A 24,720-nucleotide genomic window follows, 5' to 3' on the forward strand; every position below is an offset into this window, starting at 1 on the left:
CTAATTAAATTTAAGATCAATTTACTCTCTTAATCCTATTAATTCACATTGCTCAAACATGATTTAAAAATGTTGTTGGTTACTTGTATTTTTCATAAATGAATAATTAATTTCGGGGAGCGCAAGTGCGGAAATAACAGTTCCACTCGTCCTAGCTTGTCCCATTGCCATCTTAAGTACGAGTAGTAGATTGAGAATATAAAATCTAGTAACAGACTACTACTCCACTGTACACTGATAGTATAAGATCTACTTGATTTCTTGGGTATATCTAATCAAAGCAATCATGGCTGCAATTCAGAAGCTACTGAACATTGCATTGCCCCCACTATCATTGGTGCTTCTATCCTCGTTCATGATACCTTTCCTTATCTTCAAGGTTTTTATTTATGTAAGGAATTTGTTTCAAACCGATGAAAAATTGGAAAACAAGGTTGTACTAATCACCGGGGCAGCCTCAATATATAGTTGCAGTTAATAAACCTTTGTTTAATTTATTTTGGAAAGCAACTAGCATATGAATATGGAAGGAGAGGAGCAGTTTTATCACTGGTTGACATTAGGGAGGACAATCTTGTAGTTGTGGCTGAAAAGGCCAGATCTCTGGGTTCTCCTGATGTTATCATCATCGCTGCAGATGTTTCAAAGCTCCAAGACTGTCGTCGTTTTGTGGATCAAACAGTTAATCATTTTGGACGATGTATGAATATATATGCGACCTATGCTAGCTATCATTCAATTTTCATTTAACGATAGAATTGTATCAATTTGTGTATGTTGTCCGCAGTGGATTGTTTGGTGAATAATGCTGGAATTGGCAAGCCTTCAGGATTCAAAGATTGGAGTAATGCTTCTGAATTTACTCCAATGATGGTAAGGCCATTCATCATGAAATTCTAGACTATTCTATCTATTTATATGATTAGATATTCATGGAATACTTACTCAACAATGTGAATTCACATTTTACATAGGACGTAAATTTCTGGGGATCAGTTTATGGCACTTTATGTGCAATCCCACATCTGAAAACAAGCAGAGGCAGGATCATTGTGATTGCATCGGTTTTTGGATGGTTCCCTCTCCCAAAAAGCAGTATCTATAGTGTAACCTTCCGTTAACCATTGCGATATTATAAAATAGGATAAATTATTATTTTGGTGGATAACGTTAATCTTAATTTAGTATATAGTATTTTAAATATTTTATTTTAGTTTTAAAAGGTTTTTAAAATTTTTATTTCAGTCCTAAAAAATTTTAAAAGTGTTTAATGTTATCCCAAGATTAAATTTGATACTAACAATTAGTATATTAAAGAGTTAATAAATTTGATTTTGGTATTCAAGTAAAATTCATTTACCAACAATTACTAACATAAATTTTTTTTTTTTATTTTAGAGCGTTGATGATTAATTGATAGGATTTGAATTTTTTTTTTATAAAAGATCAACAAAAAAAATATTACAAAAAGATTTTAGTTATATTTTTTTAACACATAAAAAATATAATTTAACAATAAAATTGTTAACATTCACATTAATCATTCTATTAATTATTCATGTTAAATTTAACGATAAAATAATATAAATCCATTTAAAATTTTTAAGATAGAAATAAAACGTTTAAAATATTAAAAATTAAATTAAAATTTGAGTTAAATGTTGCAATCAAAATAGTGCTTTCCCCTGTTAAACATGTTTATACTGTTTAGTCTTGTGGAAGTAATGATTACTCCTAAGCAGGCAAGCAAGGCAGCGGCTATAAACTACTTTGAGACTCTCAGGATGGAACTTGGTCGTGCTATTAGCATAACAATAGTCACACCTGGTTTGATCAACACGGATCTAGGATTAACTGTAGTAAAAGAGGTTGGTGGTGAAACTGAATTGAATTCTCAACAAAGTAGTTCACAATAATGAATATAATTGGTAGTTAACTGTGATATTTTTGCAATTACTATAGGAGCGTATAATGGAAATAATTCCACTGTTATCAGCATCTGAATTAGCAGAAAGCATAGTGAAAAGCGCATGCAGGGGAGATATGTACTTGACAGAGCCATCTTGGGTCAAGGTTTTGTTTCCTTTCAAGCTGCTTTATCCTCAACTAGTAGACTCGGCCGTACGCTCCTTTATTGGGCTTTCCCGAAAAATAAATAATTCTGCAACAGAGCTGAAGCTAGAGTAAAGTACTGTGTGCCACTTCCATTTTTTTACAGGTCTAAGTTGTATTAATCTAAAATAAGTTGATTACAATCATTGGTTACCAAGCTTTGTATGATTTTCGACACACTTCTAGTCAAGTAAAGCTAGCATGGTTACAGGCTAATTTTGCCGATTCATGAGTTCCATGATTAGTTTCTTGCTTTGTATGTGACTATGTGAGAACTTGCAAGAGTGAAGTCTGCAGTGTTTGTACCATTATTTTCCCTAATTGGATTCCCCGCTTCCATTTGCTTAGTTAGTATAATTTGTATCAGACAAAAAACCTTATGTAATTTGTTCCACTTTCTTCTTGTATGGCTTGATTTGAACGGTTGAACGCACTTCGTTAATATAACGTAGGCAATAATAAGACTAGGTGGGAATACTGATATTATGATTTTTCCACATAAAATAAAAGGGAAAAAATATTATCTATACTTACTATAATATTTAAATATTTTTTAAACTTAAAATACACCATGGGGGAGTGATACATGCAATGTATTTAATTTATCCAGAGACTAGGAGACATTATTCTGTCAACACCTAAGAATTATTAGATTAGATGCTACTCTTGCTATTGTTGACTTATTTTGAATGAAAAGTTTTCTGTAAGCTTAAGGCTAAGCTACCACGTGTTTAGTTCTGGAAAGTGATAGGTGTTGCATGTTGGGCATGCAAAACGCCAGCGTTACATTGGCACCTTGGGATATATATCATATATATGAGTCTACTTCCTTGGTGTTTCCCCCCATCTCTCTCACCGTATTCCTTCAGGCAGCAACAATAATGGTTGTGGATGAATGGATCTTGAACATCCTAGTTCCACCTACGTGCATAGCTTTGCTCCTTTTCATTTTACCACCTTACCTCTTATTCAAGATTATCTACTACGTTCTGAGATCACTGCTTAAAGAGAACGTTGCAGGGAAAGTTATCCTTATAACTGGAGCTTCCTCAGGCATAGGCGAGGTACCTTAATTAGCAATTATTCTCTCATATATTCTTAAAGAAAAACAATGTTTGTTATATTATATGTTATGCGTTTGGTTTGTGTTTGCAAAGCATATAGCATATGAATATGGAAGAAGAGGAGCGCGTCTGGCTCTTGTTGCTAGAAGAGAGAATCGACTGAAGGAGGTTGCACAAAGAGCCATGGCGCTTGGTTCTCCTCATGTCATTACCATTCCTGCAGATGTTTCCATACTCAAAGATTGTCAGCGGTTCGTTGACTGCACGGTCAACCGATTTGGACGATGTGAGTATTAAAACTTAATGTATGATTAGGAATTATGATTTTCAAGTTTAGGGATTAATCAGCCGTTTGTTTTTGCAGTGGATCATCTGGTGAACAATGCTGGGGTTGTTCCTGTTTGCTTGTTTGAACACGCCACTGATATCAGTAATTTTGCACCCGCAATGGTAACTACTGAAAATCTTCAATGTTTTACTCTGCCTTCTAATGGTTAGTTAATTATTATGAAGAACTTGTTTCCCTGTTTGCTTAACAGGACATTAACCTGTGGGGTTCGGCGTACGCCACTTATTTTTCGATCCCACACCTCAGAAAAAGCAGAGGAAAGATCATAGCAATAGCTTCCTCGGCTGGATGGTTGCCTACTCCTAGAATGATATTCTACAATGTAATTAATACTCAAGCTTCATTCCCTTCATGTCATCATCTGTGGCTCTTTCTGTCAATTACAATTACATTATAACGTGTTTTCCATGTTCAGGCAAGCAAAGCAGCAGTAATAAGCTTATATGAGAGTTTGAGGACTGAACTAGGAAAGGACATAGGAATAACCATAGTCACACCAGGGTTGGTCGAGTCAGAAATGACACAGGGCAAGTTCCTATCAAAAGATGGCCAAATGGTTCTTGACCAAGAAATGAGAGATGTAAGCTTAAAATAAGAATACTGAATTGTCATGGCATCTATTTGGTGCCCTCAGCATATATAGCAAATTATGGATGCTTAATTTTGATTGGCGCAGGTTCTGGTTAGTTTGATGCCCATAAGATCGGTGACGGAAGCTGCCAAGTCAATAGTGAATAGCGCCTGCCGTGGAGACCCGTACCTGACAGAACCAGCTTGGATTAGGACAACTTTGTATTTACAGATATTTTGCCCTCAACTACTCGAATATTTAAGCCGCTGGACCCTAATTTCAGGCACTTCTGAGAGGGACACAATTAGCAAGAAGCTCCTTCATTTATCATGCCTGAAGAAATATCTCTATCCTGAATCAGTCAGAAATCCCACGCTCCAACCCAACTAGAATGTAGATTCATAATACAGGCACTTAAATGGCAATAAAAATGTGCCGTTCATGTACTTTTGATTGCCTCAATAGTTTGTCCTTCTAGATTACAGGGCGTTTACAATGTGTTTACCAAACTCTCAAGTCTCTTTGTACAACTCAACTTTCTAAAACAGATAATAGAGTGAAACGGCTCAGGATTGAAGCCAAGGCATTGCTCTGATTTTTTATTATTCTTTTTCTTGCTCTTGTTCCGTTCCTGGCGACTTTTAAGTACGAATTTGTCTTTATATCAAGGTTCAGAAAACCGGACCGGTCATTAAACCGCTCTAATCACTGGTTTACTGGTCCAACCGGTTCAACCGGAAAAATCGTTTTAGAATAGAATAATATATAAATTATAAATACACATCCTAAAATATAATTATAGTCTGATATAAATCTTAAAATATCTTCGAAATTTAAAATACTACATAAAATATCATCAACCAAATACATATTGATCGTATCAAAATCCAAACTCAATCTATTTTTCCAAGCTAAATCTGTTTTTCCCCTAAGGTTAGAAGAACCTTGTGACTGACTATCGTTAGCATATGGAAATTGGGATTAGCAGCATCATTCGGAAGTGGAGTATCGGCAGGCATGTTATTATTCACAGAAGCATTGTTATCAGCAGTTGCTTCTTGATTAATACTATCTTCCATAACCGAAATTAATAAAACATATATGAAATTAAAAAGTAAAAACAGCCGCAAAACCACAGCACAACACATCACAATGAACATACACAGAAATTGAACAGTTCACAGATGAAGTTCCAGCAATTAAACAGTTCACAGAACAAATTCATAGAAATTGAACAGTTCACAGATGAAGCAAAATAGAAGACCAGGCTGCTTAATTTTCAGATTATTAATTTCCTATGCTCAGCAGCAAACAGAAATTGAGCCAAGGATCAAACACAAATTGACAAACAAAATGAAATTGTGCAACAAACAGGAATTGAGCTGCAATATAGAAGACCAGGCTGCTTAATTTTCAGATTATTAATTTCCTATGCTCAGCAGCAAACAGAAATTGAGCCAAGGATCAAATACAAATTGACAAACAAAATGAAATTGTGCAACAAACAGGAAGTTAATTTTCAGATTATAAATTTCATGCAAGGTTTCTACTTTCTACTGAGGAAGTTCATACTGCACATAGTATCAAATTCACAGCCACAGCCACAGTTCACAGCCATAGTTCACAGCCACAGTTCACAGCCACAGTTCACAGTCCACAGAGATTAAATTGATCAGCCACAGCCACAGTTCACACTTCACAGAGTATCAATTTCATGCAAGGTTTCTACCGGGGTCGATGGAAGAACATGAGCAGAGGCGAAGAACAAACAAGATGAGCAGAGGACGAGTCACTGACCTGGGGTCGATGGAGGGCTACCGGTGCTGAGTGTTGACTGTTGAGGACCGCGCAATGGAGATGGAGGGCTACCGGTGTTGACTGCGTGCTGCGGTGCTGGTGTTGAGAAGATGAGCATAGGATGGAGATGGAGGGCTACTGGGCAGGAACCAGGCGAAGGCGACGATGGAGATTTGAGGGTTACTGGGGCTGAGGATGGCGACACCAGGGGACGAAGGATGGCGACAGGGGGGCTATGGTTCAGGGCGGCTAGGGTTCTCCGTTCTCCATTGGAGATGATTCAGAAAGGGGGAATGAATGAATGGGGTCGGGGGAAGAAAGGGGGGTGGGGTGCTCCGTGCTAAACGAGCGGGTCGGGTCGGGTCCGTTTTTTTATTTTTTATTTTAATTATAAAAACGGCGTCGTTTAGCATAACCGGCCGGTCACCGGTTCGGTCTAACCGGCCGGTTTTTGATCGGTTCACCGGTTCTTAAACGGTTTTTGTTTGGACGGTTTTTATATGAGGGACCGGACCGTTTGTAGCGCCGGTTCACGGTTAAACCGGTCGAACCGGCCGGTCTGGTCCGGTTTTCAGAACCTTGCTTTATATATGTTCCAAATCTTCTAAACTTGAAATCTTCCTCCAGAATATCTGCTCGCAATTTTTTAGAAGTTAGAACCTGTTCTTGCCTGGCTAATCCGAGGTATAGCTCGTCCCTTAATGAAGATCGGCAAACTCCTCAATTGGAACGTGATATACGTCGGTGATGTAGGAACAGTAGAGGTGGGTACTTGCAAAGGCACTCTAGCGCTCAAGTTAGTAGAAGTATAAATTGATAAGAGTTATTTCTCGGAAGAAGTTGCATACCTTCTAAAATTTGTTCGTCCTTTTTTATATAAGGTCGGCCATTTCCTCTGTGCTGTAACGCTCAAAGAGAGGATTAATTGCATATCCGACGTTATGGATTAAGAGTTAATTATAGTAATTATGAAAACGTCGGTTATGACTAAAATTTTGGACGTTATCGAGCTATAACTCGTAACCGATGTTTACTGGTCATACCACAGCCCCCAAGCTTAACCTGGCTTTAAAGGGATAAGTTGAGCTTTATAAATGAGTTATAGCTCGGTATATAGAACTCCCAGGTCAACGTGTCTCATTTAAAGTTACTTGGGGCTAATTGAAAATACTTGGACATAAGAGGCTGTAACTATAATGCTTTTGCATGGTTTAAAGTGTGTGTAGTTTTATTTAATATTTTATTTAAACTGGTCCAAGTTCCAAGGTCTCTTTATAACCGTTAAAAGTGGGTTTCATTTAGTAGTAAGGATTTTGTTAAGGAACTGAAGAGTTAAGTAAATGAAGGGCTAGAAGACTAACGCTTTGTTTCCTGCGATACACTTGGTGTGGCTACGTGATATCTAAAGAAGCCTTTAAACACAAATGACTACTAGAGGTTAGTAAAATTCTTCCTCTTATTTTCGTTCTGTTTGTTAGTATTTTTCTGGTTTTGTCAAAAAATGAATGAGAACTGTTTGCTAGTATTTTTCTGGTTTTGTCAAAAAATGAGTGAGAAGAAAGGTAAATTTTTGTCCAAGGTTAAAGATGATGAGTCTTATGATTGGGTCGACGAAGACGTCAAGATACGGGTTTCCTTGTTTTTTGATAAAGATAGTGTGAATGAGGTTAAAGTAGCTAGTATAGTGAAACCTGAATTTCGTTTGGAGTTGCTACCATGCAATCAGTCTGATCGTGTTTTTCATAGAAAAAGGAATTTTGAAAACTTTTTTATGTATAGTTGTGTAATGAAAGAATTACGTGTTAAGCTTCCATTTACCAACTTTGAATGTGATATTCTCAAACAAATGAACTGTGCACCCTCACAAGTCCACCCCAATGGCTGGGCGTTTATAAAATGTTTTCAAGTTCTGATACAATTCTTTGAAATTAAACCTGAGTTGGAGCTTTTCTTTTCACTCTTCCAAGCCAAAGGGGTGTGGAAGGGTTTATGGGTCAACCTAAATAGTACTCCTGGCTTTTCTATTTTTAAATTGTATAAATCCTCTTTCAAGGATTTTAAAGAAATGTTCCTGAAGGTGAAGTCATTGGATGATGATTTCCCTTTTTATCTAGATGAGCATTTGGGGGAGAAATTCCCGCTGTACTGGTGTTGTCAACCGCAACATATATTAGGTCCGGAACTGATAACTAGTCGAAATGAATGTATCATATCATTTTTAATTGAGATGGTAGATAAGGGAGGTTTGATATCTGTGTCTGAGTTGCTTTCATGGGAGGAAGATAGGTCATCTGTGATGAAATATTTTGGTGAGAATATCAGAATTTATTTGTATTTATTTACATGTTAATATTTGTTTTATTGATGTTATTATTTACTTTGATACAGCTGGAAAATTCCCTGGAGTATCTGCCTCAACCCTAAGGGCCCGGTTTAAATCAAAGAACTTCGAAGGTTCTTCTTCAAACCCTGAAAAGGTGGATGTTGGGGGTGAAGTCAACCAGTCCCCTCCGAAGAAGAAAGGAATCGTTTTTAAAAAGAAAAAGTCAGACATGGTTATCATCGATGATGAACAGGACAGGGAGGGAGTGGTGCAGCTCGAAGATTTGTCGAGCTTTACAGTGAAACAAGAGAAGCTTCATATTTTTGAAAACGACGGGGATGGAACATCGGTTTGGGATCGGAGGTTCCCCTTTAATGTTGTTGCAGATGAAGTTGTTCAATGTTTTTCAGATATATCCCGGGTGGACGAGGCTGGGGATATAGGAATTGATCAATTTCTTTAGGTCAGCTTTACAGTAACTGTCTTGATTTACTTAAAAGATTATAGTTATTCTAATTCTAATCTTGTGATTATAGGTGTTGGGATTCCGGTTAGCCTGTATCGGTCGTAGTCAGGAGAAAAAACACAAGAAAGCTGCACTTGAGACTTCGGAGAGTGCTACTTTAAAAGAAAAGCTTATCTTAAAAGAAACAGCCCTGACTGAATTGAAGAAAAAGGTTTCTGATGTGGGAAAGGAGCTGAAAGTGGAGAGGGAATTAGTAAAAAAGAAAGAGAATGACCTAGAAATTGTAAACAAGCGAATTATCGAGTTGACCTTACAGATGAAGGAGATTGAAAACAGCAGAGATGGGCATATTCTCGATGCCTTTGCTGAGGGGTTTGAGCGAGCGGTTACGTAGGCTAAGTTTCTTGCGCCTGACGGGGATTTTTCATCAATGGATCTGAGTAAGGTGATTCGAGATGGTCAGCTTGTGGATGATGAAGAAACCGTTGAAGAGGGGGGGTGATAATTTGGTTGATTAATGTTATGGTTATGGTATTTTGAATGTACACCATATGGCTTTATTTTGTTTTCTTAGGAACTATGAATCGTGACTGTTTTGTTTTGGTTGTTTCTAATTAATTGGTGTAATTAGGTTTTGGTTGTTCCTAATTATTTTGTCAGGTACCCTTGAAGGGGATTGGAAAATGTGTTCGACTGTTAAAGCGTTGCTTAGCATATTGTCTGTTTGTGTTAAAGGAGTCTGACTTCTGATCCGATGACAAAGCTGCTTTATTGTTTTGATAATTTGAAATTGTTTGATAATTTGAAATTGACTTGACTTATAAGTCTAATAAGAATATGTTGGCAGAATATTATAAGAAAAATTTTATAAATAGATGGAAAACCTCCTTGAGCAAAACCCTTTTGGGAAAAAATCTCAAGGTAGGAAAAAGAGTACTAGCATGCTGCTTCTTGCTAACTGTAATATTGCTTTAAAGAATGGATATTCCATGTATTTGGGATTCTGGTGCCATCCAATTGTTCTAGTTTATAAGCTCCTCGTCCTAGGGCTTCCTGTACTCGGTAAGGGCCATCCCAGGCTGCAGCAAGCTTTCCGTGGGAGGACAGTCGGCGAGCTTCTTCGGTTTTTCTTAGTACCAGATCTCCAATGTTAAATGATCTCGGCTGGACCTTCTTATCATGTCGTCGGCCAACCTGCTGTTGTAGAGCTTGGTGGCGAATGGCCGCTGTATTTCTCACCTCTTCTATTAGGTCAAGTTCTGCTCGGCAAGCCTGATCATGGTGCTCAGCTTGCGCCCGTATTGAGTGTTGCGAAATTTTCAGTGGGATCATTGCCTCAGACCCATATACCAGGCGAAATGGGGTTTCTTTAGTGGTTGAATGTGTCGTAGTATTGTATGACCATAGTACTTCTGGAACAAGTTCGGCCCAAAGTCCCTTGGCATGGTCGAGCTTTTTCCTCAAGGCATGTAGGAGGACCTTATTAGCAGCCTCTGCTAATCCATTAGATTGTGGGTGCTCCACAGATGAAAAGTGCTGTTTTATCCTTAGATTCTGAAAAAAATCTTTGACATTATGGCCGGTAAACTGTCGACCATTGTCAGTTACAATATGGTGAGGTATACCAAATCGGCATCTGATATTTTTCCAAACAAAGGATATCATCTGGGATGATGTGATTCTCGCTAAAGGTTGTGCTTCGACCCATTTAGAAAAATAGTCGATTGCAACTACCAAATATTTCACCTATCTTGGGGCAGTGGGGAATGGCCCGAGGATATTGATTCCCCACTGGTTGAACGGCCAACTTACTACCGAATGGTGAAGATGTTCGTCCGATATGTTGATGATCGGAGCATGCTTCTGACACTGGTCGCAAGTTTTGACCTTTTGTTTGCTGTCTTCCCACAACGTCGGCCAATAAAAACCGGCGCGGAGTATTTTCTGTGCCAGGCTTCTTGCCCCGGAATGTATTCCGCAAATTCCTTCGTGAGCTTCGGCTAATGCAAGATCAGCCTCCGACCTGTCTAAGCATTTCAAAAGTGGTCGAGAATATCCCCGCCTATACAGGACATTATTCATTAGTGTAAAGAAAGAGGCCTGTCTTCTAAATTTTTTCTGATCTGAGACCCCTTCTGGGATGGAACCATCTCGAAGATATTGCATATAAGGTAACTGCCAACTATTGTCACTTGAAATGCTTAGAATATTAAGTGTATGAATGCTCGGCTTATCTAAAGTTGATTATAAAAGTGTTGCCGTTTGTGCCTGTGTAGTGGCTAACTTTGATAAAATATCTGCCCTGTTATTCTGATCTCTAGGGATATGGCAAATTTCAATTTTTGAAAAACTGTTTATCAACCGTTGATCAATATCTAGATATTTTAGCAAAATTTGATCTTTTGTTTGAAAACTTTGATTTACTTGTTGAACAACTAACAATGAATCACAATAGACCTTTAAGCTAATAATGTGTAAATCAATGGCTAACCTTAGCCCCGCAATAAGGGCTTCATATTCGACCTGGTTATTACTGGCTTTGAAAGAGAACTGCAAAGAATGTTCCAGGATTATGCCCTCCGGACTTTCTAACAATATCCCCGCTCCAGACCCTTGAAGATTTGAAGCTCCGTCAACTAACAAGGTCTATTCCGAGCTTTCTGCGTCCGGGTATGGTTCTGTGAGTTCGGCAACAAAATCAACCAAGTACTGCGACTTGACAGATCCCCTTGGTTGGTATTGAATATCAAATTCTGAAAGCTCGATGGCCCATTTGATGAGTCGTCCTGCTAGTTCGGGTTTAGAAAGAATCTACCGAAGAGGCTGCCCAGTTCTAACGATGATTGTGTGACTCTGGAAATATGGTCGGAGCCGTCTTGATGAGAAGACCAGTGCTAGGGCGAGCTTTTCTAACTTTGGGTAACGAAGCTCGGCACTTTGTAATGACTTGCTCACAAAATAAACTGGGTGTTGGACCTTCTCAATTTCTGTTATAAGGACAGAACTAATTGCCACATCAGTAATAGACAAGTATATATATAACGGTTGTCCGAGTTTTAGTTTTTGTAAAACAGGTGGTTTGGAAAGAAATTGTTTCAAACTCTTGAATGTAGCTTCACAGTTTTCGTTCCATTCAAAATGTTTTGTATTCTTTTTTAAACACTGGAAAAAGTTAGAGGATTTAAGTGCCAAACATGGTAAGAATCTCGACAAAGCAGCGAGTCTTCCTGTTAGTCGTTGAACCTCCTTTATTGTTGTTGGACTCTGCATATCAAGTATTGCTTGACATTTTTCTGGATTTGCTTCTATGCCTCGGCTAGTGAGGATGAATCCGAGGAATTTTCCTCCCCGAACACCGAAGGCGCACTTTTCAGGGTTTAGTCTCATGTTATATCATTGGATCTGTCCAAAGATCTCAGCCAGGTCCTGGATATGGGAGTTTCCGACTATTGTTTTGGTGACCATGTCGTCAACATAAACTTCGATATTCCGGCCTATTTGCTGCTTGAAGACCTTGTTCATCAGCCTTTGGTATGTTGCGCCTGCATTCTTTAAACCAAAAGGCATAACATTATAGCAGTAATTACCATACTCTGTTATGAAGGCAGTTTTTTCTTGGTCTGATGGATGCATGAGAATCTGGTTATAACCAGAGTATGCATCCATGAAACTCAAGGTACCATAACCACAAGAGTTATCAACTAAAGTATCAATGCAAGGTAAAGGATAAGCATCTTTAGGACATGCCTTATTTAAGTCAGTAAAATCGACGCACATGCGCCACTTACCGTTACCCTTTTTTACCATAACAACATTGGCTAACCATGTTGTAAACCTGATTTCTCTGATGAAATTAGCGTCAATGAGCTTTTTAACCTCGGCTATGGATGCAAGACGTTTCTCAGCTCCTAACTTTCTCTTCTTTTGGGAGATCGGCCTAGCTGCTAGATTAATCGCCAATTTGTGTGTAATAACAGATGGATCTATTCCTGGCATATCGCCAGAAGTCCAAGCAAACAAGTCGGCATTCTGTCGTAAAAAATTGACGAGTTGTTCTCTTTCTTCAGTACCAGTCGAAGTTCCCCCAAAAGTGAACTTCATTGGATTCGTGGTAAGAGCGACCTTTGTTAACTCTTCATTTGGCATAGGCCGATCTTCAAAGTCGGCCCTGGGATCTAGCTCGACCAGTATTGGTTGCTCGGATTGTATGGAGTTGACGCGTGCTGTGTTGTTTCTTTTGATAGGCTTTAAGCTTGTGTTATAGCATTGCCGAGCCTCATGAAGGTCACTGTGAACTGTGGCTACTACATTGTCCTGCATAGGGAACTTGACACAAAGGTGAACTGTGGATACAATTGCAGCAAATCTATTTAAAAATGGTCTTCCTAATTTAAGATTATAAGGGCTAAAGCAGTCGACAACAAGATACTGAATATCTTGCGTCTTAGATAATGGTTGCTCACCGAGCGTGGTTTGTAACCACACAGAACCCAAAACAGGAACTCGTTCACCTGAAAATCCGACCAATTCTCCGAGATACGGCTGCAAAATGTTGCTGCTTAGCTTCATTTTTTCAAACGTGGTAAAAAATAACACATCGGCATTGCTTCCTGGATCAAGTAATACTTTTCGGACTATCAGGTCCCCCAACTGAACGGAGATGACAACAGGGTCGTCAAAGTTGGTATCAGAACAAGTAAAGTCAGTCGGACAGAAAGTCATATCTGGAATGTCCGGAACCGGTTGAGGATCCTTGGGGGCATCCGTGACTGCCAACATGGCCCTGTAAGTGCGCTTTCGGGCCGAGCTTGTATGTCCGCCTCCAGCGTAACCCCCTGAGATACAGTTGATCACCCCTCTGGGTTGGGCCGGAGCTTTATCCTTTTCTTTTGATGATGGACTTGCTGTTGACGCGTCAGAGCCAGGGATTGCTCTCTTCTGCATATGACTTGCAATAAATTTATCAAGGTGGTCTTGTCTTGCCAGGCGTTCCAGGAGATCCTTAGCAATCACACATTCATCGGTTGTGTGTCCGTGTTTCTGATGAAAGGTGCAGTATTTAGATTTATCAACACTTTTTGATTCTGAGTAATTGCCAACTTTACGGGGAGGCTTAATTAGCTTGGAATTGAGTATCTCCTTAATAATTTCATCTCTCTTCGTGTTGAACTGAGTGTATGACTCATAACGGGGGACTGGCTTAAAGGCCTTCTTGCTATCCCGCGATATATCATCATTTTTACTTGTGGCCGACTTTTCTGTTTTTCGTGCTTGCCAAAGCTCTTCAACGTTTATCTGTCCTTTGGCTTTTTCGCGAAACTCGGCCAAAGTTTTAGGTTTAGCCACAACAATGGTCTCCTGAAATTTACCTGGGCGAAGGCCACTTTTAATAGCATGGAGATGGACTTCAGGGTGGAGGTCGGGGATTCTCATGGCGACCTTTGTAAAGCGGGTGATGTAATCCTTCAGACTCTCTTGTGGACCTTGTTTAATGGTTGTCAAATAGTCGGAATCGTGCAAATATATTGCTGATGCTGCAAAATGATCTTCAAACTGCTTAGCCAACTCCTGGAAGCGTGATATAGAATCTGCAGGCAAAGAGTAAAACCAGTCAAGTGCAGGACCATCTAAAAAGGACGGAAAACAACGGCATAAAATAGGGTCGGATGCACCGTTAATGATCATAATAGATCAGAATTTTTTAATGTGCTGCTTTGGGTCTCCTAACCCGTCATATGGGGTTAAAGTCGTCGGCAGGGTGAACTGTCTGGGAAGTTGGAAGTTCATTGTGTCGGCTGTGAATGGCCCTGCAGAGTTGTCACGCTCATCTTCGTCAGCATCGGGCTGGGCTCCTTCACTTCGATGGCCCCCGTTGTCATCACTCCGAGGTGTCTCGGAGACATGAGTCGGTGCCGATTGACGCTCGTCATTCATCTGTCGCTCTTCGTGATCATTATTATGCTCTATTCGAGCATTAACTAGTTGCGCGATTTGGTTTTGCATTCTTTGATTTTCCTCCGCCATTCATTGATTTGCTTGTTGAAGCTCGGTAACCATTCGTAGGAGCTCGGATGAGGTAGGAGGAGGAACATCAGCCATGGGTGGATGTAAGGGTGTTGTGGGGCCTTTGAGGAATAATATCTTAATTCTTCGGCCCCACGGTGGGCGCCAAATGTTCTTGCCTGGCTAATCCGAGGTATAGCTCGTCCCTTGATGAAGATCGGCAAACTCCTCAATTGGAACGTGATATACGTCGGTGATGTAGGAACAGTGGAGGTGGATACCTGCAAAGGCATTCCGACGCTCAAGTTAGCAGAAGTATAAATTGATAAGAGTTATTTCTCGGAAGAAGTTGCATACCTTCTAAAATTTGCTCATCCTTTTTTATACAAGGTCGGCCGTTTCCTCTGTGCTGTAACGCCCAAAGAGAAGATTAATTGCATATCCGACGTTATGAATTAAGAGTTAATTATAGTAATTATGAAAACGTCGATTATGACTAAAATTTTGGACGTTACCGAGCTATAACTCGTAACCGATATTTACTGGTCATATCAGAACCCAAAATCTAATGCAAAGAAAAGAGAAGGCTCTTACTAGTTCTGAAAAGAACGACCATTCTGTATACATATGTCATGCCTATTGCCTTAATTACATCCATACATCCATGTGCTATAAGTCTTACTTTACATCACCAAATGCTTGCTTATAATTCATAACTCCAATCATAATTTCAAGCTCGGTAGAATACACAAGCGAAGGAGCATAGCCATAAATTTATGAAAAAATGATTCAATTGTCCAACAAATCCAAGTCCATCTCAATTATGCAAGCAGTTTGCCATAGGTAACATGACAATAGTCAGAGCCCAACTTATAACATTCTACCCATTCAGATAACTATGGTGACAATTCAATTGGATTCGAAGGACAATGTGTTTGGGTTTGTGGAGGGTAAAGGGACTTGAGCCGTCTCAGAAGTAACCACGCATCAGACTGAGGGCAGCCTTGACTCATCTCTACGGCAACTGGAAGCGATGATTTTCTATTTAGTTCCACATGCATTATACCCTACAGACACAAAAGCAACAAGATTCGCATTAACAGAATAAGGAAGCATATTTTAATTTCAGCATAACTTGCTGGTCTATCAGATTTTCAACGCTAAGAGACATTTGTATCACCTCGAAGTTTATTAAAAATGCTTGGAACTTATGCATTACGTTCTTTATGTTCTGCACTATTTTGTTGTCAGAAGAAGAAAGTGCTGCAGTGACTTCCTCCGGAGAATAGCCAATTCCATTCTGTACAACCTATTTGTTTATCTCAAAAGAAAAAAGAAAAAAAAAAATGAGTACAGTAACCCTCATAATAAAAACTTATTTTCTAGAGAAAACTCACATGATGATCAATAAGAACTTAAACCATAAGATTGCAAAAAAGTCATAAGTAAACATAAGTAGTAGTATTATGGATAAATCCATTTGCAGGATGGTTAATGGGTCAACAAAACAGAAACTGACACCAGCATATGCATAAACAAGGATAGAAATCATTGTTCAAAGAAATAGTGGATAGATTAACTTTTACCTTAATTTTACCATGAACTGAAGGAACTTTCTCCTTCATTGTAACCCACTTGGCTGACAAACTAGCTAAGTATGTGAAAGGAACTTCTTGGTCTGCAGACAGCATACGTGGGTGGTCACTGTCATCAACCATATGGACATTGTTATTGTTTACAGAAGTGGAGGAAGATCCTCTCCAAAGATCATTATCTGTAACTTCAATGGCGTGGTAATCGTCATCAACCATATGGACATCATGATTGTTAGGAACAGTGGAGGAAGATCCTCTAGGATGATCATTTTCTGTATCTTCAATAACTCTATCCTTATCTGTCTCGACATTTTGCACAATAGGAGAGCTCTTCGGGGGCACATAACTTGTTCTTGTTATATGAACAGTATCTTTATGTGCCGTTGCATCATTTGTAGACAAATGAGAAGATTGGTTGCCGACCGAATTTTCTCCTGCTATAGCTGCAGTATCTATATGCATCTCCTGAGCCCTTGCAACTGCTGAAGAGAATTGAGTGGCTGTGGAATTCACAAAGCTTGCAGGGTTGGTATCAGCATGCATATCCACATTCATGGTGTCAGCATTTGCAACCGTGCTGGGTATTGAATTGGAAGCAGCATTTCGTACACCCATGAGATTGGTATCTTCTGTAGTTACACAGTTTCCAGTGCCAGACATGGTCAGGCCAGCACCTGTAAATAAATAAGATCAAGAAAACTAGGATAAAAACAGGCTTCATTGTAGAGGTATGCTCGCCCAGGCACAAAAAAGCAGATGTACTTTCAGTTATAAAATGAGGATGTAGTACCTTCGTTGTTAATCTGGACAGAATCAGTACTTTGAAACACAGAGCTGCTGCGCCCAGTATCATCAACTGTACTCGCTGGCCATGCTGCAAGAGTTGCTCTAGTTGCTAAAGGAGGAAGGACTCCATTTTTAGTTCTGCACGAGGATAAGAAAGACTAACTTATCAAGGTTTCCCTAAATATAAAATGAATAATTACAACAGTAGCAATAGTAGAAGACTGCAGGAATTAGGAAAGTTTGCACCATTTTCCAATGTATCCTATACTTCCATGCCAAGAGATACAACATTCCATTTCACATAGTAGTCCAAATAATCCAGCTGCAATAGTTTGTACCTTTTCCCCCTGGGTGGCTTGTTCAATTCATCAACTAGCCGCTTTCGAGCTGCATCCAGCTGCTCAACTAGTCCCCCCAAAATTTCAATTGTCTCAGGGACAAGCATCAAAAGCCCACGTCGCACATGTACATTAGAGATAGCAACCTATAAGTATTAAATAGATCCCTCAAATTCATCTTAACAAGCAACTAAAGAAGCAAAGAATTTACGTGTGCCATAACAAAATCACTTGAAAAGAAGAAAGGGTCAATGCTTATTTGATCGAGTCAATAGCACATACGAGAAGCATTAAATTAAACAAAAGTCTAAGACTATGAGCATACGAGGTTAATAATCAATGTAGGAAATAACTTATGTCTCCAGGCCAAAATAGAAGCACATAGGCAATATGACTATGAGCATTATTATTTTGGTTTGGCACAATTCAAAGATTAAGATTAACATATGTCTTTTGCAACATAAATACTATTTAGAAATACATCCATCATAATCTTAGCAAGTCAATAGTAATTTGTATCAGTTCAGGAAAAGAGTGGTATCAGAAAGAAAAACCTTTAAACCAGAAGATGCACAAACATCAAGAGATAGAATGGGCCTATATTCCATCGCAAAGACTCTCTGAATGCCATCCGTCATTGATAACTTCAGGCATCTCTTTAATCCGGGTGGGGCTTGTTGATATCTCCCTCGAAGAGGACAACTCATATTAAGGATTTCATCAACCTGCCAATGCAATGCGATGGTAAAAATAGATAGGCACATGAGTTCTCCATCAGAGCAAAAACACTTGACACATGGTTTATCAATTCAAGAATTGGACATGATAATATATACCGAAGATGCAAGACTCAATACTTGTTAAACCAAGTAGAATAATGAAATTCCCGCTAGAGTAGCAAAACCTGAGTAACTCGGTCATTTAAGCATTTAGGCAAACATCAAGCTACAACTACAGCAAAGTATAGTTCGTCAAAACTATAATATTGTAATCCACTTTATCATACTAAATTCAAACAATAACACAAACACATAGACGATTAAAGCAATGAAACAAATAACTGAAGAGGCACCTGCAACACAAAAGGGCCGGAGAGATTAACGAGATGCATCGAATGCACATTGGGAGGCAGCACGCCGCTCCCACACGAGTTCATATCCGAAAAGAGAAATTGCTCGAAACAGAGCTTGGCCTTCGCAGTAACATCGAACCCCGCAAATCCCCTCACGGAGCCCTCAAGTTCGCCAAGGCATGCATCCACCCACTCTCTCTTCAGCCCCAGTCCCAGCCGACGAAGAGAGTCGCCCACGGGGCAGCTTGAAGCACTAGGTTGCGGAGGAGGCGGCGGCGAGAGGTAATCGGGGACGTCGACGAAGGCGGCATCATCGTCGTCGTCGGAGATTAGAAGAGGCACAGATGGAAAGTTAGAGGAGTTTGAAGGTTGGGGCGTGGATGTGACGGAGGGTTGCGGAGTTTGAAGTTGTTCAACTTCGTCGTCGTCGTCGAGAACAAGGCGACGTATTGTCATTTTTTAACTGCAGTGGCAAATCGGTAAATGTGTTCCTCCATTCAGTCCATTGTTAAATTCGAAGTCAAACAAGTGTTATTGGAGGGAGGAGAAATTTTGCGTAGGCGGGAATCTGAGAAAACCGCGTAAAAAAACTCAAAATATTTGAAAGATCGCGCCCTCTTGTTTTTTCATCGCCCTCCAAAATTTAATTTCCAAATCCCAGTCGCTTCAATTTAGGTTTTATACACTCTTGGGATCTTGGCACTTTACAATTTACAATTTACATTCTCTCTTATTTCTCCTTCTATCTGTTCTCAAACATGGCTACTGAAACCCTAGATGCTCCCAAACCTCAACGACTGGCTCCCAATGGAGATGCTCCGACCAAAGCAGAAGCTGACCAACACGAAATTCAAGATGAAGAACAGCAACACGACAAGGAAATTTCTGACGACTTTCCCGAGCAGAAAAACTGTGGCCAATTAGAAGAGAATGTGGATCGTGAAGAAGATGCAGAAGAAGATGAAGATGAAGATGAAGATGAAGAGGGTGAGAAGAAAGAAAATGATGTTGTTACACCAGTAAAGAGTGCAAGTGGGGGTAGACCTACCAGAGAAAGGAAATCAGTAGAAAGATACACTGTGTCCTCTCCACACAAGTTCCCTGGTTATGCTGCTACTAAAACTATCTCAATCGACCAGGTAGTTTCGTAGTTTTATGATTCTCGAACAACTCTGGAATTTTTGGATTACTGAGATTGTTTGATTAATTATGCTATTTGGATTTTAGGGCAATGGTACTCAGCTTAAGGACATCCCAAACGGTACCTCTATTTTATTCTCTGCTTGTTATTTGAATCCTGAAGTGGTAAAAGCATGATGACCTTGAACTAAAGATTTTGTTTGTAGATTTCTAAGTTGATTGCTTGTTTTTAGTAACATGATTTCCTAAAGAAGTGTTATCAATCAAGATCCTAATAATTTTCAGTGGCTTTCAAGCTATCAAAAAGAAAAGTCGATGATAACTTGCGTAGCCTTCATAGTATACTGTTTGCGAAGAAAGCAAAGGTGACCCATCAACTCTTTTTTTCCACTCATGTTGGCAATTCTTATAAATCCCATTCGTGATTTTCTTTGCTTTGTGATTGACATGCTTTCTGATGTAGGCACAAACTTTAAAGAGAAACATTGGCATGTTTTCTGGCTATGTGTGGGCAGAAAATGAGGTACAATTGCACTATGTACTGAGCTATTGGCATATTGCCCCTTTTATATCCCTAATTATGCAGATGATCTTATTAATCTTCTGTGCATGTTGTTGTTATACATGTTTTTCCTCAACATTTTAGAAATGGAGGCTGTGTGTAATAACAAACTTATATCAGTTATATGTATTAAACATACAATGGTTTTATTTACTGGCAGGAAAAACAGAGGGCCAAGGTAAAAGAGAGGCTTGACAAATGTGTGAAAGAAAAGTTGATTGACTTCTGTGATGTGCTCAATCTTCAAATAAATAAGTCCTCTTTGAAGAAGGTAAAAGTTAATCAAATAGTTTTATATAATTTACCAATTTTGAGGGCTGTCTTTTATTTATAACAAAAGAAGATGAAAAAAAAAAATTGATGGGATCATGGAACTCTATTCCAGGAGGAACTGTCTGCAAAGCTGTTGGAGTTTTTGGAATCCCCTCATGCTACAACTGATGTATTGCTTGCTGATAAAGAAAAGGTTTTAACTTTCTAGCATTATTTTGCATGAATTTATTATCAGTTGTGACTGGTGGAAGTTGTCGTATAAAATTAATCTTATTAGTACTTTCTTAACTCTCATATCATTAAGTCACCAACAAAAAACTCTCATATCATTAAAGTTTCCTTCTTATTAATCATGTGTGCCTTTTATTGGTGTCACTTTATCCTGATCCATTATATGATTAATTTGTTCTAGTTTGTTTTCCTTTTCTTGTTTTTTTAATACCTCCTTCATTACAGAAAGGTAAAAAGCGTGCCAAAAAGAAAACTCCAAGAAAATCTTCTGGCGGTGCTGTTGAAAACCCTTCGAAGGTGTGTTCTTATGCTATGCTACCTTGCTTCACATCTGTTATGCACTAGCCCTTTGATTGGTGTTCTCTTTCATTAAAACCTAGCAATAAATGTCTAACTCTTCATGTTGCATTTGATGTGATTTATGGTAATTGTTTGAGTTATTGTCCTTTGAAATTTTGTTATTTTTATGCTGTATTGAACTTTGTCTTTCTGTAAGTTTTGATTTGATAATTTTAGTTTTCTACTGTTCTTTCTCATCCTGCTATGCTAGAACATGCCTCTCTTTTTTAAATAGAAAAATGTTTCTCTTTTAGAGGCAAAAGCAAAGTTCAGAAAATGGGAAAAAGCGAAAGCAGTCTTCTGACAGTGAGGAAGATGATACAGCCGAACCTTCAGATGCAACAATCAGTTCTCAGGAAGATGAGGAAGATGGTGAAAATGTTTCAGTCCCAAAAAGTGAAAGTGACTGTGAGGTTCAGGAAAGTCAATCTGATGAAGAGGAAAATAAAAGCACTTCAGAGAAAACTGTGAAGGAGGATCACTCTACACCAGTCAAGAAATCCTCTCCTGAAAAGGCTGCCAAGAGCAATGACAAAATGCCAAAAAAATCAACATCTGCGTCCAAGAGACAGAAAACTGATGGTGAAAGCAGGGAGAGTAAGCAAAAGATTGCAAACAAAAAAGAAACTGGCAAATCTTCAAAGTCAGTGTCTAAGGATCAAGGTACTATCTTCCTTGCACATCCATTATTGGCAGTGGTCATAGTCTGTTGGTTGCTCAAAAGTTAAATCAATTTTGTTCTTTATAAGTTGTCACTCTCTTTGAAATTTACCTGCTGCTTATATACTCCCTATAGTTGGATAAGTTATTTGAGTCATGAGAATTTTTTAATTCTAGAGGATTGAATTTGCTATTAAATATGCATGTTTTCAACTGTTATTTGTACTTACCAATTCCAAGCCAATAATGGCAGGACAAGACAACATCAGTAAGAAAGCAAATGCAGAACCTACTAAGGAGGATATGCAAGCAGTGGTTGTTGATATGTTGAAGGAAGTTGATTTCAACACTGTCAGTAATGTTATTTTGTTTTCATTGGTTTGTTTAAATTTCATATGCTTTTATTTTTTAATTTTGTTATTATTTTAAAATAATTCTACCAACATTGATACAGGCAACTTTATCTGATATCCTCAAGAAACTTGGTATGACCATTTTACACTTGCTGATTCTCTTACGGAAATTAACGGAAGTTATTTCTTGAAAGTTAATTTGTTGCGAAATGTTGACAGGTACTCATTTTGGATTGGATTTAATGCATAGAAAAGCTGAGGTAAAAGATATAATTACGGATGTAATCAATAACATGTCTGACGAGGAAAATGAAAATGGAGATGATGAAGATGAAGATAATGCATGATTATACCTCAGAAAATAATCTTAATTTTGTGCAGAAAACATATGCATGTGGTTTATTTTACTGCTGGCTTTGCTGATCTTGGGCTTTAGTAGATTGTATTTTGTGATCCGTTTTCATTAGTTAGGTTGAATTGTGTCTTTGAGTTAGGCTAGATTTATTCCCTTTCCTTGTGTTTATTATGTAACCTGAATATTATATATGATATATTGTTAAATTATTTTAAAACATGTAGTATTTTGGTGTTTGGTATATTTTGGCATGGTTTTGAAAATCGGTAAATTTAAATTAAAATTGTTAAAAATTAGTAGTATGTAATTTTAATTATTTAAATCTAATCATTTATACATTAAAAAAATTTATAATTTTATAATTCTATATAATAATTTAATTATAATTTATTATTAAAATTTATAGATAGAGATCGACACTCCATATATAACACATATTTTATAAAAATTAGGTATATAGTAAAGGAGGTGAAAGTTGAACCCACAACATCTCTCATGTAGTAACTTACAATAAATGAGCAACTACTAAACTAGTTAGTTAATTTAGTAATTTAGACCATTAGTTTTATTTTATTTTATTAATATGTATGAAATTTAAAATGATTGAATTTTATATTTACTTTGAAAAAATTGATATTTTTGCGGGTAGGATAGGGTTTAGAATTTTAGGGTGTGGATAGGGTTAAGGTTGAAAGATTCTCAACCTGTGGATAGAATAGGGTAGAGTTTTAATGAAATTTTCAACTCGCGGATAGGGTTAAGAGTAGAGTCCAAACCCTACCCTATCCTACCCATTGCCAGCCCTAGTTGTACGGTGTCACTATCACAGAAAATGACAACGCCAACACCGAAACGAACCTTTCCACCAGTAATATAATGCAACGGAAACTCTCCATCGTCGTCCAGAGAATTCGTAGCTGCGGATCTCGATAGAACTTTACTCATCTCCCGTTGTTCCTTCCCTTCAAGCTAGTCGCCGTCGAGATTGGCAGCCTACTCTGCGGCCTAATTCTCCTCTTTGTCCCATTCGTCATCATCGCATACCTCTTCATCTTTGAAGTCATCAGAATCCAGATCCTCATCTTCATCTCTTTCACTGGACTCAAGATCTCATTAAAATATGAGAATTTTAAAGTTTTGGAATTAGGATTTTTGGTGATTTTCTCTGTTAAAGTTAGGGTTCTTCAGAAGGAGATTTTGAATTTGAGAGAGAGAGAGAGAGAATGGAGGAGGGGTGCTGCGTGTTCTACTTGAGCTGGTTTTTTTCCCTTCCCGATAAACGGCGCCGTTTTTAGGGGTGGTAGCAAACCGGAAATTCAAAAGCGGTCCAGTTTAGTTAGTTTATTAGTTATCCGCTGATTTGACCGATTTTTTCTACTGGTTTTTTAAAATGGTTTTAGAAATTAACCGGACCAACTAAAGGATCGATTCCTAATTAATTTATCGAACCGGTCGGTCCGGTTCGATTTCAAAACATTGCATTTTGACATCAGTGTTTATAAACATTATATATAGAAAACATTATATATTAATGATAAGATTTGTTAATAATTAATAATTATGATAAAATGTCAATAATTATAAAGTTATACATTAAATAAAAAAAATTCATGTATATTAGCATTTTCATTTTCATTTCCATTTCATACATGTTTGTTTGACTAATAATTTAATATTGTAGTTTTTATAACTAAATTGGCTCGTTTGATCAAGCTAATTAGAAATTGGCCATTAAATATAAAAGTTTTTATTAGTTTAGAGGATGAGGATTGAATTATGACTTTCTTTTAAATTTGATTAATTTTGTCTCAAACTAGAAAGAGTAACTTAGCTTCTGTTCTGTCTACGAGATGGATTATGTAGGAGACTGGTGCACGAATTTGTGATTCGCACAACTAACCAGCAAGTGCACTGGGTCGTCCAAGTAATACCTTACGTGAGTAAGGGTCGATCCCACGGAGATTATTGGTTTGAAGCAATCAATATTTATTTTATTAATCTTAGTTAGGATGTCAACAAGGTTATTTGGATTTAATTGTAAGAAGTCAAAGTATTTAAAATTATAAGTTGGAATTATTAGATTTGATTGGAAAGATAAACAAGAATAATAGCGTTACTTGTTGTGCAGTAATGGGGAATATGTCGGAGTTTTGGAGATGCTTTGTCCTTTGACTTCAACTCTTCCTTGAAATCCTTCAACACACGCAAGGCTCCTTCCATGGCAAGCTCTATGTAGGGTGTCACCGTTGTCAGTGGCTACTTCCCATCCTCTCAGTGAAAACGTTCCTATGCTCTGTCACAGCACGGCTAATCATCTGTCGGTTCTCAATC

General features: G+C 38.2%; 4 protein-coding genes across 4 annotated transcripts; 3 read left to right on the forward strand and 1 right to left on the reverse strand.

Moving 5' to 3' along the window:
- Positions 1-286: 286 nt before the first annotated feature.
- LOC107480010 (11-beta-hydroxysteroid dehydrogenase-like 4A) lies at positions 287-2,469 on the forward strand. The gene is made up of 6 exons (XM_052258400.1): positions 287-379; positions 469-700; positions 788-873; positions 975-1,106; positions 1,743-1,868; positions 1,963-2,469. Exons 1-6 carry the CDS (start codon positions 287-289, stop codon positions 2,185-2,187), a joined length of 894 nt encoding a protein of 297 aa, XP_052114360.1. The 3' UTR covers positions 2,188-2,469.
- A 214-nt stretch (positions 2,470-2,683) lies between these two features.
- Positions 2,684-4,678, forward strand: LOC107480009 (11-beta-hydroxysteroid dehydrogenase A). The gene is made up of 6 exons (XM_016100134.3): positions 2,684-3,176; positions 3,270-3,462; positions 3,541-3,626; positions 3,716-3,847; positions 3,941-4,105; positions 4,202-4,678. The coding sequence occupies exons 1-6, from the start codon at positions 2,871-2,873 to the stop codon at positions 4,484-4,486; spliced, it is 1,167 nt and encodes a 388-aa protein (XP_015955620.3). The 5' UTR covers positions 2,684-2,870; the 3' UTR covers positions 4,487-4,678.
- A 1,800-nt stretch (positions 4,679-6,478) lies between these two features.
- On the reverse strand, positions 6,479-19,115 carry LOC107480001 (recQ-mediated genome instability protein 1). Its single transcript, XM_052258401.1, has 9 exons — positions 18,477-19,115; positions 17,959-18,129; positions 17,405-17,550; positions 17,071-17,204; positions 16,205-16,954; positions 16,083-16,099; positions 15,866-15,994; positions 15,244-15,752; positions 6,479-6,553 (listed from the first exon to the last, which is right to left on the reverse strand). The coding sequence occupies exons 1-8, from the start codon at positions 18,930-18,932 to the stop codon at positions 15,582-15,584; spliced, it is 1,974 nt and encodes a 657-aa protein (XP_052114361.1). The 5' UTR covers positions 18,933-19,115; the 3' UTR covers positions 6,479-6,553; positions 15,244-15,581.
- Positions 19,116-19,120: 5 nt separating this feature from the next.
- Positions 19,121-22,606, forward strand: LOC107480008 (DEK domain-containing chromatin-associated protein 1). The gene is made up of 11 exons (XM_016100133.3): positions 19,121-19,615; positions 19,704-19,737; positions 19,902-19,981; positions 20,080-20,139; positions 20,339-20,449; positions 20,564-20,644; positions 20,908-20,979; positions 21,276-21,684; positions 21,935-22,032; positions 22,136-22,166; positions 22,254-22,606. The coding sequence occupies exons 1-11, from the start codon at positions 19,235-19,237 to the stop codon at positions 22,379-22,381; spliced, it is 1,485 nt and encodes a 494-aa protein (XP_015955619.1). The 5' UTR covers positions 19,121-19,234; the 3' UTR covers positions 22,382-22,606.
- The last annotated feature ends 2,114 nt before the right edge of the window (positions 22,607-24,720 follow it).

Source organism: Arachis duranensis, chromosome 3 (genome assembly GCF_000817695.3).
Source record: "Arachis duranensis cultivar V14167 chromosome 3, aradu.V14167.gnm2.J7QH, whole genome shotgun sequence".
NCBI classification, from domain to species: Eukaryota; Viridiplantae; Streptophyta; class Magnoliopsida; order Fabales; family Fabaceae; genus Arachis; species Arachis duranensis.